This window comes from Denticeps clupeoides, chromosome 7 (assembly GCF_900700375.1).
Source record: "Denticeps clupeoides chromosome 7, fDenClu1.1, whole genome shotgun sequence".
Taxonomy (NCBI): domain Eukaryota; kingdom Metazoa; phylum Chordata; class Actinopteri; order Clupeiformes; family Denticipitidae; genus Denticeps; species Denticeps clupeoides.
Window position 1 is genome coordinate 15,954,789 of NC_041713.1, and position 14,717 is coordinate 15,969,505.

Here is a 14,717-nt window from a genome sequence, read left to right on the forward strand (position 1 = left end):
GGGGGGGGGGGCGTCGCCGCCGCCGCCGTCGGAATTAAGAACGATTATCATTCGATCATCGATCTCTCGGGATCGACCGCCACGCACCAACGCACCGCGGCTGCGGGGCGGGGGGGACGGATGCCGGGATCGATTCTGCCGTATTTCCACGCCCGCCGACTGTTGCAGACGGATCGTGTCTGAGGGAGAGTGGCCGAACTCTCCGGGGAGCCGGAGATGCTGTCTGGGACTCCGCAGCACGTCCAGGGGCGACGGGACAATTAGCGACGACAATTATTGTCATCGTCATCGTTACAGTTGTTATTACGATAATAACCGCAGGGCTGGCTGTGCTCGGATCCCTGATGGTTCGAATGTAAAATTCACGCAGCGTGAACTGAAATGTAAATTTAGCCTTGAGTTTTTGCATTGGCAAGTTTTTTATTTATTTTTTTTTATTTTAACGCTTCATTTGATCGGAGTCTCATTTTTCCTTTTATTTCCTTTTTATTTCTTTTTTAGCGAGAGGGCCAGACTGAAAAGGAAGATGGATCCGTTTCTGTGATGTAAGTGGCGGGATGTTGGGGGCGAGATGAGTTTACGTCCTGACCCAACTGGCCCGCAAAGTCCCGCTTCTGGCACTCACCGCCTCGCCTCTGGCGTAAAACTCGGTCTCCGGAACAAACGCACCATGTCCCATGGAATATGGATAATTCTCTCCGTTTCCATGCCGCACGCCTGTCTGCTTCAGGCAATAATGCAGCAGGGAGAATGAGGGGCTTTTGGGGGCACTTGTGTTTCAGATTCACCATCATAATGCCCCTAAAAATCCTTATTGCTCTTGCACTGGTCTCCCGTACATCTCAGTGCGGTCATGTGGCAGTCGGTGGCCGTCAGCCTGCTCCGGTCTGGCAGATAGAAAAAAAAGTTCCCGGTGGCTTTGGTGGCTTTTTAATTCTGTTCGTTTCAAACGTCAAACGGCCCAGCAATGGCAACGGTGTCCATCCAACAGTAGAGCAGAGCGCTGTTCACCGTTGGGAGTGTTTCAGGGGAAAAGCCGGAACGCGGTCCGCTCACACACGCCGGCAATGTCAGAGAGAGCATGTGATGCGACCGGACCAGCGTTTCTGCTGACCCTCCTTAACGGGAACACACAGGCAGGCCCTGTTCCCTATCTGTGCTCAGCGCACACTCTGCCCTCTGTGCACAGTCATGTCGTGTTCTCTTTTGGGCCGCTGGGTTCAGGGCCGCTGCACTACACCGGAGTGAAAGAGGTTCGGTGGTTTCGCCCTGCTGACGTTTCTGCGAACTGAGCTACAATGCACAAACATCACTTTTTGACGTTTTTTCCGTGCTAAAGTGTCAAGTGATATGATGGCGTGGTAGTAGCCTAGTGGGTAATACCTCTGCCCCTGGAACCACACTGAAGCTCGACTTGCTCCAGCTGTAAGTCACTCTGCCATAAATGTACATGTATATATACTGATAGGCCTCAGTGCAGTATAAGCACAGACTCTCTTTTAGTGCATCATGACTGTACAACATTTATCAGCAGCTGCTGTGACAATAAAGACTTGTGACAATAAACCTCAGAACTTGGTCCCCTCCCTGATGCGGCTGGTTTGAAGTGGCGCCATTTGGCCAGCCATTAGTCACGTGACACAACGTGGCCGTGAACAATGCAATAGAGAGCGAGAGTGCATGTAAGATGATGTCACTCAGTGCTTTTCCTCTCAGCCAATTAAAATGCCAGAATAATTACAATAATACGCGTGAGGACCTTTTAAGTGAAAGTGAAGTGATTGTCATTGTGAAACGCAACACAGCACATGGTGACACCACGAAATGCGTCCTCTGCTTTTAACCATCACCCTTTGTGAGCGGTCATCAGCCATGACAGGCGCCCGGGGAGCAGTGTGTGGGGACGGTGCTTTGCTCAGTGGCGGCTTGGCGGATCGGGATTCGATCCGGCAACAAATGTTACTAATAAAATGTTGCTAAAATACTACAAATTTAGTGTTGCTCAAAGACAACTATGTGAATAAATAAACCACCTATTACATTGTCTGGGAAGCTAGTTTATAGAGGCTATGGTGGAGGCCGTTTTGAAGAATCAAATGTAAGAAATGTAACATATTTTCAGTATTTCTTTTATCTTAACCACCTCAACCATGATTCAAGAACAAGATTGTCAGTTCCCTCTTTTTTGTCCTTATCATAAGCAGCTTTATGAAATGCTCATGATCAAACTCTTAACACAAGAACTCTTTGAGGACGGGTGGAAACCCGTGATTGAGGGAAGCCAAGAGTGAGAAGTTATGTCATCACTGCAAAAAGTTTGCTGCTTTGAAAGGTCTACAAAATGAAATATGTCGTTTTACTACCTGCCACGCAGGGCAGGAGAAGAATACATATTGAATTTGGACACCCTCATTTTAAACATTATCACCACCGACACCAGTAGTTTTGTCATTTAGGGGCACATTTGTTAAAGGACTGAGGATACTTGTGTTATATCAACCTCGCAAATTTAGAAAGGGGTCACATAATCATGCAAAACATACAATTAACTTATTAAAAAGTGGAATTGTCCGTTTGTTCATTTGAGACATTTGGTTTCTTTTTCTTCTAACTGAAAATGAGGAAATTCTCCAATAAACTCTTAAGGAATATCAACATTGGACCAAGCTTCGCCCCTTAGTGTCACTTGCACAGAGAAATACCTTCATTTTGTCCTTTCACACATACAGTATTTTATGTGGCAATAATAAAATTTGTGAATTATTATTTAATCACATGAAGTAGACGACGTGCTTTTTGACTGCGTGATGCATATTGTCCTTGAGAAAGTACTTGAGACAGATTCGCTTTTGCTTCTTGCACCAGCAGAACGATTGGACTGTTCAGATGTAGTGACATTTAAGAGATTATTGATGCTTTTTGGAAGAAAACAAAAAAAGCCTTTTGTGCCTCCTTGCAGCCTGAATGTCCTCCTTCTGCTGTCAGGATGTCATATGACATGCTGTGTTTTTTTTTTTGTTTTTTTTCAAAGAAAAAAAAAATTGCAAAATTTTAGGTTTGCATGGGTGGATTTTGTCTTATGTGCTTTGATTAATTTGAGGGCTCGGAAGCCGAAAGCCCCGCACAGCTCCGAGTTATTTGCAGAAATGAATGCCTTATGAACTCCTGAATCTGAACTCAAAAATGCTCTGCAGCGGGCCTTGTGCTGAGTCTGCGAGAACGACGTCAACATTGTTGTTTGAATCGCCACAACCGCCATTTAGGTTCTTATTTTGACAAAGAAAGACGTCTCGTACGTCCGCTGTGCTAATTTTATAGCTTCAAGTGAAATCCACACGGACGTTCTCATTCCTATTCAAACCCACATCCACATCCCAAAGTATTATTGGGCCTCCACTGGGTTTATTCTTTCTCCTGAGGGAAGAAAGCTGACATTGCATGGGTGACGAGGTTTACTGAAAGATTATTTTATTACATTGCTACTGAGGATATGTGGCCAGCGCAACAGATTTAAGATTTTAGATGTTTTTTAGCACCTCTGTGTCTTGGATTCTCAGCATAGTCACACACACACAAACAAGCACACGCCTTCATTAAGAGGTATTTTGAGATTGAGGAGAGAAGTCAGGAGAGGACACGTTCTATGGGTCCACTGCACCAGTTCGCTGTTTAATAATCGGAGCTGGCTGCCCTCCATGCCAGCAGCCAGATGCTCAGCTTCATCTCCATTCACATGGATGCGCGTACACAAACACGGGACTTCAGCAAGCGTTCCACGATTCAGGTGGAACGCGGTTTATGTTCTGGTCATTCGTGCCATGTGATTATCAGAACTCTAACTCTGTCAGGCCTGTGAAATGACTGCAGACAAAAAGCAAAAGAAAATACATGTTGTGTTTTCATAATCAAATGGTCAGATTAATCATTAAGCCTGAAGAACAATTTTTGTAAGATGTCTGTCAGTGATGGTGTCTGTCACAGAGAACTAAAAACTATGAATCGTTAATGGATGAAACTCTGGAGCTTATAAAAAGTGCATTTAATCTGTTTTTACTCGACGAGCAGTTCTTTTTCCTTTCAAAACCTTCTGAAATGGATTTAAATACTACTTGTTCTCTAAAGTAAAGTACAACTTTATGTATGAGACACAATCTTTTCAGATTTATTTAGTCTTTTTTTACACAAAATAAAAAAGCCCATATTTTTAGTCCATCATTACGAATGGAGCGGTGAACTATGCAGACGCGTCATCATGCTGCTATTGTTTCACCCACTAAAGCCACTACGTGTTTTACCAAAGGAGGCTGATTTCAAATGTTTACTGGCCGATAAGACACAAGAAACAGAAAGAATCTACTGACGGGAAACGTGTTCACCCATTACACCGGAACACCAGTCTTCAGCCGTCTCATGGCGTCTTTTCACAGAACTCGTGTGCATCACCGAACATGGACAGTAAATCGGATTGATGATTTGACCATGAACTGAAAATAAAACTACTTTTTTAAGTATTCCGTAACAACCAACGCCCTGCTCAGGATTTTTTTTATTAGCTCACAGCGAGTTGTGTGATTGCGGGCTCAGCTAGAGTCACATCCAATTGTCCTACGTTTAAATGAAACAAAATTAAAATGTTGGCAAGGTGGCTAAGGTCACCATGAGGGTATCAGCAAGATGGGGAGTCTTTATTGAACATAAGTATGTGACATTCGTGAATTGCTGCTATGCTAGTTAGTGTTAGCATAGCGCTACCAAACTTAGGATCAGCGGCGAGTTTTACAGTTCAGCGGAAAAAGATGAAAGGATGGAGAGATAAAGGTGAGAGACCATCCCTCCTGAGCTTTTAAATATTTGATCGCTGAACTATTTTTTTTTATCCATCAAAGAGCAGGGCGGTGTTTATATCTGAATTTTCCGATAAGTAGGCCTACTCATTACTTGGTAACTTGCTTGTCTCTGTAAATAATGTAATGGTGGCCAATTAACTTGTTTTTGTGGCACGCAATTAACGTTCTGAACTGCCCGCATTCACTTCCGCATACTGTAATTATCTCAATGCATGACATGGCTTCTTCTAATGTGGTATTTGCTTTAATACTTTTCTGGTGAAATTCTAAAGAAAAAAAGAATACTTAACATTGTACATTACCAGTTAAGAGTTTGGACACTCCTACTCTGTGGCAATTAAGTTAAGATGGATGAAAATTTGAAGAATCCAATGCAAGGAACATATTTAGTTTTTATTTATATTATTTATTTATAGTATTTATTTAGTTTTTTTTTTACTTTCTACTGTAGCAGTAGAAAGTGAAGTATGTTTGATGAATCTGTTTTTTTACAGTCACATCTTTTTACCTTCATGGCTGCTTTCTTCATTTTTGTCATCATGAAAAGCCACTTCATGAGATTAACATGAGCGAATGATAAGAAAATGTTCGGTATAAAGCTTCAGGTCTGTTGGAAAACCATCACCATTGACTAAATTAAAATGTTTAAGAGATTGAAATGCTGCCATCACAGCTCCCTGCATTGGAGAGACTTGAATGTTCAACGTTTTGCCTTGTTTGCAATTAATTTTGTTTATTACATCCCATCATGTTTTTTCATTAGAAGAGAAACTGCATGTCTAGCTTTTATCTGTTGAGCAGTTCTTATTTTCACTGTTGCATGTGTGTTTAATCTGAGTGAGTTCAGCTAATGTAAGCTTGCTGTCTATTGTTTCCCCCTGGTCATGCACCAGGGCCTGGAGACAGGCCACGTATGAATCAGCAGGCTTCCAACTTGCTCCAGCATGCAAACCTGAGAACAGCCAATGAGAGGGGTTTTTTTTACGGGTTTCAGTTTGATAGCGTCTAGTAAACGTTTTAAAAAAATAATCAGGATAAGAGCTGTAAGTTACCTACAAAACCTATACTTATTTTTCTTTTTTTTTTTTGCATATCTGTACAAATTTTAGATGTGTTTCAGATGTCTGAGAGTAAATATTTAATTGACTGCATCACAGTTTAACCTGCAATGTTAGAAGAAATGCTGACACAGTTCGAGTCGGACAAAAAATGTGAGTAAACAGTCATTCTCCACACCTCCACAAAGCATATGCTCTAAACTACTGATTGGTAATCCCCCACCCACTCCGTGTGAACTAAATGATTACTATACTAAAAGTGATAGCAGGACTAAATACTACTTCACTGAAAAAAAAACCCAATGTCATTGCAACATTGTTAGCCAGACAGGCGGCTTAAAACCTAAGCCCTCGCTCAATCATCCATACCCATCGTAAAAAAAGATCAAATGGTGGGGAGAAAAACGCTGACTTGCTCGACTGATAGAGAATGTCTTCCAAAACTGCTGTTTTTTATGGCCCATCCTCGGTGAGATTATCATTGAGAAACCCATTAGTGTGTGTTCTTTGGGTTTGTAGAGTGCCTGGTTCAGTAATGTGGGGTACAGTACTGGGTCAGTGGAGGGGGGGGGGGTCAGCAAATATCAGGCTGAGTTGAAACACGCCTACTCCTCAGATCACCACAGCTTGTCTTCTAACAAGAACCACATGCTCCACAAATCTGTGACTCAATGACAATCCCGGCCAGCTCACCATCAAAATATTGCTCATGAGCTAAAATGACTAATTAAGGCAGGGAAGGTTGAACAGGATATGCTCAATTCTGCCTTTCACTTAAGCACGGAGTTTACATTTACATTTACAGCATTTACCAGACGCCCTTATCCAGAGTGACTTACAATCAGTAGTTACAGGGACAGTTCCCCCCTGGAGCAACTTAGGGTTAAGTGTCTTGCTCAGGGACACAATGCAAAGTACTGAGTGGTACAATTTCAATCTCTTGCACTCTGTCATCGGTGTTACTTGCATGCAGTTGAATTCAGGTAGCACAGTTCTTGATAATTTAGGAAACAAACCAATTTAATCGCCAGTGGAACTTGGCTTGGTCAAACGTTACCTTTGGGGACACTAGTTTCAAGCTGGCACCCCAGTTTTAAATTAAATTAGCTTGTATTGACAGGCATGGGTTTAAATCATACAGAATGAGGAAGTTGCTCTCAGTCATCAAGCTTCTTTTAAACTGTAAACTGTAAATCCTGAGGGCATCTTTTGACCTTACACTACCAAACAAGCCTAGTTCCACTTTATAATTTCTGTCTTTCATGATGGTACCCATGTCAGATTATGCAATCAAAGTATCAGAAACCATGGCCATCTCTTGACAAGTCTCACCACAACTAATTTTCCTTGCATTTCATCAAGAAGGTCAAGGGTCAAGTAACTGTCAATCACGGCTATTAAAAAACATGCAGAATGTCTTTGCCAAAACTAGGAGAGAAATAAAACAAAAAAAAAAACATTAATGGCATTTAGCAGACACCCTTATCCAGAGAAACGTACAATCAGGAGTTACAGGGACAGTACCCCAGGAGACACTCAAGGTTAAGTGTCTTACTCAGGGACACAATGGTAGTAAGTGGGGTTTGTACCTGTGACTTCATATTTCTTACCCCCTAGGCTACGACCACTCATTAGGGGTCACTGGCACACACTTGAATAAACTTCATTATCACATCAGGGCCATTTGATGTCACCAGTGTTAATATTTAAAACTGTCCAAAAAGAAAATGTTGTTGAAATCAAATCCTGTCCGTCACAAGGAAGTAGTAAAATATGAGCATCAATGACTTTGCTTATACTGCAGAGCATGTCAGTGGGCTGTGATGTTCCCCAGTGGCCATACCAAAGGATTTGCTTCCTGTGGTCACAAAGATGCTGCATCTGCTGCCTGACTGTAGGAAATGAGAATGAAAGCCAGCCCAGATGGGTTTGATTCTGAGTACTTATGCTCAGCCCACATAGTATAGTACATTTTCTATGTCCACAGTGAGGTTAAAGCCAAGGGGGCAGATGGCAAACAACAAGCATGCAAGGCTATATTAACCTTTTGGGCTTTCCTGTTTTAAAGGTATTGGAATCACTGGATGATTTCCAACCAAATATGTGTTACACTGATCTGATGAAACATGTTGAAACACATCAAGTGCGCTTAAAAAAATAGCCTGGGAACTCCGGGCTCTTCACTGTCTCCTACATGTTAAGACATTTCAAAGCTCCATTTGGCCTTTTCTTTGATCTAATAACTATTCATAAATTGGTCAGCATTACTCTACATTACAATCAAGCATTTTGGTCCATAACAGAAAAGACCCACCTAAGAATTCGTATTTCAATGGCATTTAGCACAAGCATTTAGTGAAAGTTATTGATTCTCATTTAATAATGTTTATAATATTAATTTGTGCTATTCTGAACATGTAAGAATCCACATGCACTCGATTTTAACTAGCTGAACTCTAAATCTCAACATAACAAAAGTTATTTTCTTGAGATCATAAAATGAAAAAACTGTTGATACAAAAATGATACAAAAAAGAAAAAAATGGGTTCTCAAGATCATGAAAACCACTTTGGATACTGTTGAGATAACAAGAAAAATAAGTTGTGATCTTGAGATAACAAGATGAATAAAATGAAAATTGAATGTCCTCAATTGACTTAAGAACTTGAGAACTTGACTTAAGATAAAAAAACAACATATTTCGCAAAAAGAAACCCTCTCAACATGATGCCAATTCATCCTTAAATAAATATAATTACAAAAGTCAGTTTGGTGTCACGAGTTCACCATAACCAGGGCTTCTGGGCACAGATATAGGTAGTAGTGCTAACCATCGCAAATTTTTCATGTTATCATGTTGCTTCTTTTTTTTTCAGCCTTTTATATGTTATGCAGTGTATTTGTTTTGTGCCAGAGCATGACCACAGTGGTGGAAAACATTTTCTCACTATGCTTTTTAGCACAGTTTGGACCTCAACCTGAGCTGAACAGAAACAAACGACAATGTTTTTAATAGTGGAAGTAACAGAAATATTTGACGCATGGCGCAATGGCTACCGGCAGCGGCAACTTCTGATGACACAGAACAATTCGGCCATTCAGCTCTGTGCGATGTGGTCATTATTTGGAGATATGCAGATGGCTGGCCCCTCATGAGATTATCATGTTATACACATGGATATTTGTGGGATGAGCTGCCTTGGGGGAGGATTTCTTGGCTCAGCGCAGAGTGTGGCAGAGAGCTGCATGAGTACACAAAGGTCTTAGCTGTTTGCTGCAGAACGTTCAGGTCACAGGTACGATGATGCAATTCCGCGCTTTCCATAAAAAACTACTTTCCTGTCGAAAATAAAGACCCTTGGCGGTGAGACACCTTCTTTCCTGGCAACCAAGCTTCATACACAGACTTCCATTTTTAAAGAGGTTTGACCTTCATGGGTTTATGAGCCACGTTACAATAATTAAAATTTTCAGAGTGTTCTAGATTTGATGAAAATAAAACCTTTAAATTGCAATGTACACCAGTCAGGAACAACTTCAAATCTACTGAGAAGTGAAGAACACTGATTATCTGGCTATAATTGTGTATATCAGGCTGCAGGTAAAAGTCGATGTGTTGGATGCAGGACAAATAAGACACTTTCAGAAAGACAGCCAGGGAACCAGTGACCAGGCCATGAGTGTGGTACAAGAACGCGGTATGTGGTACAAACAGCTGAAACGTGATAGAAAGGTGTCAGACCGCCATGTCTACAACTGGACCATGGAGCATCTGGTGAGTAATCACATTTTCTTTGAGGTCAGTCGCATGCATGCTGTTCACCTTGGCAAGGACGCCAAGATGCACTGTAGGAAGAATACACTCAGTCAACCCCTAGGATCCCGGCATTCAAATTCCCGAGATGTGACCGAGCATCGGTGCTGGAAAAGCTCCCCCATCCATGGCATCCCCACCTCACAACCCACAGGATCTGCTGATAACGTCTCGGTGCCAGATACCACAGGACATCTTCAGGGGCCCATGCAGGCTTGGAAAATCAGACTTGGCATACGTAGGTTTTAATGTTGTGGCAGTTTCAGTGGATCCCTTTTGTAAACCAAACAGAAGCCGGTCCACCGAAACACATGTAGGCTGTTTAAATTTCATCCCATTGAAGCCTTTCTCCACAACCACAACTTGTACGGCCTTGTGAGCGCAGGGCATTCAAATCCTGAAAGTAATTATGCGCTACGCCATGATGAAGCTCAATGTCTACCAGGGTTTACACTTAGGCTCTAAATTATACAGTGCGGCATCGAAGAGAAGCAATTACAGCCTCTCCTCGGTGTTTCTACTCTCTTGTTAAAGCTTCTCATTTGTCTCCCTGGTAACCTCTGAGTGGTTATAGGGGCTGGGAAGTTACTGTCCCACCAGCGGCTGGGCAGCCAGCGAGGGTCGTAACGTGATCACCGCGATGAATGCATTCTGGCCTGCATTCGTATGGGTCGCCAACAGCATGCGTCATGTGCTATGAGCGATGGGAAATGTTTCTTGGTCAACATCAGTCTCACCAATAAAGCCCCGTTTCTGAAAAGTTGGAGTTTTTTTTTTTTTAACAGCAACGGCATGCCATGAAAAGCACTCACGGCTTCGGCCATCTCACGCACAAGTTAAGAGATCCCGTGCACCAGGGGTGAAATTAGGTTAACTCAGAAACAGCATTGTTTTCCAGCAGTCACACAGCGGTAGCAGAAGCTTGACGAAGGAAGTAAACAAGCAAGCAAAAAAAGCCCCCACTCTCCTGCGGGCCATGTGACATGGGCAGCATATGACTTTCATAACTTCACCGGTCATTACTCGGTGACGAATGGACACAATCGAGCGAGTGTTTTGTGCAGCTCGCCCCTGAAAACTCGTGTCTCGGTCCTCTGCCCTGAAAATTTATCCTGGCTGATGGCGACCTGCTAGGCATTGCACATGAATGTCCCATGTGAGGGAGGGAAAAAAGAACGTATCAGACAAGCCTATTATAAGCAAATGCCCCACCATTAGTTCTGTTTCTGAGAAGCTATCCACAGCAAGGGAGATAATTGGTCGTCATAGACAAAAAGCCTGTCTGATATAAACCATTAAACCTTTACAGTTCTACCAAATCATATCATCTGCTCATGCATTTGTGATGTAATTAGGTCAGTTTTGGATAGTTTTTTTCTAACATAACAGAAAATAAAGGCGCAATGCCTGATGAATTAGAAATAAAATAATGAAATTATGAGAACTAATAGATGAATAGTAATATTGTTTGTTGGAAAAGGCTTTATTAATAATGTAGGTGAAGGGACATGTCTGAGTTTGAACAGTGTTTGAACAGTTCTCCTGCATGTCTGAACAGTTGTCACCTTGAGGGTGAGTGCTGAAAAAAAACGTGTTTAATTGCAATGGTATTGTCATGTAATTAATAGCATTTAAGTTATTGCCCTGAAAATTGTTTGAAAATTTGTTTTTTTCACCATTTTAACAGTCTATTGGATTAGATTTTAACCCTTGTAAATATATATTTTTTACATTTATTTTCCAATGTAAACAACAGTCAGTCTTTTTCTGTGTGTTAAGTAGATACATAAATACTTTTTGTGAAAATTCATTAAAATACTTTAAGTGTGTGTGTATGTGTGCATATATGTAGTGATCAAAACCTATTGTTTTAATATGGAGTCCTCCTTGGTGTTGCTGTAAAGATGATGTTAAGACATTGTGTGTGGCTCCACCAAGTGGCAGCTCCGGACTTGGAAAAAAGATTCTCCAGGCCACACGGCCATAAACCCAGACTGCTCAGCTTCAGCCTGCCTGCAGCAGAGGTTCTGAATATTCACAGTGATGTCAGCACTCTGCCATCCTGGGGGTGACGTGGAGGAAAAGCGTCACACTATGTTTTCTTTTTCCTTTTTTCCCCAGAGAAATGCCGTTCAGACTGTCTGAATAAGCGTCTCTGGTTTTCAAGGCTGATCAGCATTCCCGGGACATGTCACAATTTGACTCACTATGACTCACACTGCAAAACAAATAGGCTGGCATCACTGAGACACCATTTATAATTTCACATGAACAGATTTTTTAAATAAGCATTTACACCCACTTACAACCAGAAGAGGAGGAGTTAAGATGTAAATGTGCATTATTTTGCAAATCATCACCAAAGTAAGCACTTACATGAAACATAAAGCACTTTATGGAACGTTTCTTGTAATACCTGTAGCATTTTCTATTAAACCACAGTTCATGTACACTGTTATTCATTCAGTGTGGTAACTGAGAAAAAAGAAACTTCATCTGAGAGAAGCTTGGTCATGACAGACGAGAGGGTGAAGAACTGCCATTGTGTCAAATAAGTCACCCGATCTGTCCTTAAAAGTTGATAAGCACCCGTCCCCTTTCTCCCACCGGCCAGCATACTGGGCCTGTTGTTCCTGAGCTCATTACAGGTCTGTTCTGTGCGCACAGAGGGAAAAGGCTCCTTTAAAGTGGCATCACCACAAAGTTTCAGTCCAGTAACAAGAGTATAATGTATGAGTATAAAGTCGCCCTCCATTTCTATTTAATGCATGAGAGACATAGTAGGGGTAAGAGACCAGACTAGTCAATATTACTAGGGATTAGTCATTTTTCGAAGAATAGGAACATTTATATTCAACCAGCAAATTTTCATTTTTTTTTGCCAGAGTTGTATAATTATGAGATATACATAATGCTACGCCTACCAATAACAGTATTATCCCATATTATTGCAAGACATTACTGAAATATGCAAAAGTGAAAGTTAAAAAAACTGCCTAATTTGAAAAAGCAAAGTATAAAACCGTTCAATATTTAGATTGTACCATTCGGCTAATGAAATCAAAGCCAACTGGTTTAAAAAACGAAGACTCATCCGGGTGCAGCTCCAGTCGACCCCGGGCCTGGGTGATGAGGTGGAAGCGGTCAGTAAATATTGCAGGTTGGCTGAATGCACCCACAAAGGAAGTCGGGCCACAGGGCGTACATCTGGATGAAAGGTGCCTTCCTCAGGCACCTGGCGGCCTCCGTGTCACATTGGCACAGTATTTTCTCACATCTGTCATTCAGGGAATCTGGAATGAAAGTGGCATCAGGGTGCATTAGTGACTCATGGGAAATCCGGTGATTTGCCTGGTTGAAAGAAGCCCTTTGGCCCGCGTTTATGCTAGGTGGCCGCTTTGCATCACAGGTTATGGTGCACACTCCACCGCTTAGTTTACAAGAACTCAAAATCCGTCGAGACGTGGGTCTGAAATGCTGGACCCTGTCCCGTGGACCCCTCCCGTCCGTCACAGTACGAGCTCTGTACGTTCAAACCGCTGCCTTCTCTGTTCAACGTTATATTAATGTGCATCATAAGTCAAGGGATATTTTACAGGCCCGTTTACCATAGGCCCTGTGCAAACACAGAAATGCCTCTCTGCCATACCGCAGTCTGCCTCTCTGCCTTCACACGTCCAGTGGTATCTGTCGGTATGAGTCTGGCAGCCCGCTCGCTCAGCATCTCCGTAGCAGCAGTCATGCTTGTGGCAACACCTTCCCAAATGCAAAGAAAACCAAAAGGAATGTGAATGCAAATGAATCAGAAGCGTTGGTCATTTTTAAAGGGGACACGTAAGTTGTAAAAAAAAGTGAAAAGTATATTGTGCATCTCTCAGGTTTGGGCTACAGGAGCTTTAAACAAGGGGTTGGTTAAGATTGATTTAGAGCTGTAAAGACAGATTACAGTGCCCATTTTGTCTTAAAACAACCACAGAGCTGCGTTGAAAATGACACACTCGCATCTCACTGACTTGATAGCTTCCTAAAATAACCCTTTGGCATCCAACTTGTATTTGGGAGACAAAACCTCTGCGTGATCGATCCCAGTGACAGAAATTACCCTTGCTGTACTTATCTCACCAGTCCGCTCTGTCCCTGGGCCAGCCCTGCCCTCCCACGCCACAGTAGCAGCCGTACATCATGTAGGCCAAGGCAGATCTTCCCGTGCTGCACTTGATGACTCCGGCCAGCTCCAGCAAGCCCCTCTTCCTCCGCAGGGGTGTCTGTGGCGTGAGCGCGGCCAGAGGCGCTGCTGTGGAGGAAATTACAGCTCAAGTGTGCTTGGTGCGGGACAAAACCTGCCACTTCGTCAACAGCAAGCGAAGAAAGACCCGTTTTCATACACATACAGAGTTCTGTATGTCTGCAGGTCAACATTCAAATAAAAAAAAGAAAAGACTATACACCAAGATTACAGATTTACAGACTGGATGAAAATGGTTAGATGTTGTTTACAGCAATTGCCTAAAGTTAATTAAAGAATTGAGCCTCATTCATTCATAACCTGGCCAACAGAACGCCTTACACTTGTACACAAACTCTCTCTCTCTCTCTCTCTCTCTCTCTCTATATATATATATATATATATATATATATACACACACACACACAGACACACACACACAAATATAACATGTAAGCACCCACTACTCAAATGAATACAATTCTACATGAAATAAAGAGGAAATACATGAAGAAGATTAGTAAAACAAGCAATTAAGACACGCAGGACTGAACTAGGCTACAAAAAAGAACGTGCATACCGCAAGAGCACTCCAATTACATAAAAAAAAACCTACCAGAGAACAAAAAAAGAATCCAGAACAGGAAGGACATGGTCGCTATAATAATGCAAACATTGGGGTCGAATCTCTGTAGATGGCAACAGTAATCAGCTTGTTTCAGAGACTCTCCTGAATAATCTCCTGGGCACGGCTGCCTCTCTGAGCGCTCTG

The 14,717-nt window shown here is 42.2% G+C and overlaps 1 protein-coding gene across 2 annotated transcripts; it reads right to left on the minus strand.

The window, feature by feature from the left end:
- Positions 1-11,196: 11,196 nt before the first annotated feature.
- On the minus strand, positions 11,197-14,717 carry LOC114793326 (phospholipase A2-like). 2 transcript variants are annotated; one of them, XM_028984973.1, is made up of 4 exons: positions 14,562-14,717; positions 13,843-14,011; positions 13,370-13,476; positions 11,197-13,013 (listed from the first exon to the last, which is right to left on the minus strand). In XM_028984973.1, the coding sequence occupies exons 1-4, from the start codon at positions 14,596-14,598 to the stop codon at positions 12,865-12,867; spliced, it is 462 nt and encodes a 153-aa protein (XP_028840806.1). In that variant the 5' UTR covers positions 14,599-14,717; the 3' UTR covers positions 11,197-12,864. The 2 variants fall into 2 exon arrangements, with proteins under 2 accessions (XP_028840806.1, XP_028840805.1); XM_028984972.1 differs by having other exon boundaries at positions 13,843-14,014.

What these genes read in the sequence shown, in the direction of transcription:
- LOC114793326 (XM_028984972.1), bottom strand. Translation starts at nt 14,598, where the DNA reads ATGTCCTTCCTGTTCTGGATTCTTTTTTTGTTCTCTG. An exon ending in GATTCTTTTTTTGTTCTCTG is followed by an intron (nt 14,015 to 14,561) that starts GTAGGTTTTTTT and finishes TTTCCTCCACAG; the next exon opens with CAGCGCCTCTGGCCGCGCTC. An exon ending in AGGCAGAGAGGCAGACTGCG is followed by an intron (nt 13,014 to 13,369) that starts GTATGGCAGAGA and finishes CTTTCATTCCAG; the next exon opens with ATTCCCTGAATGACAGATGT.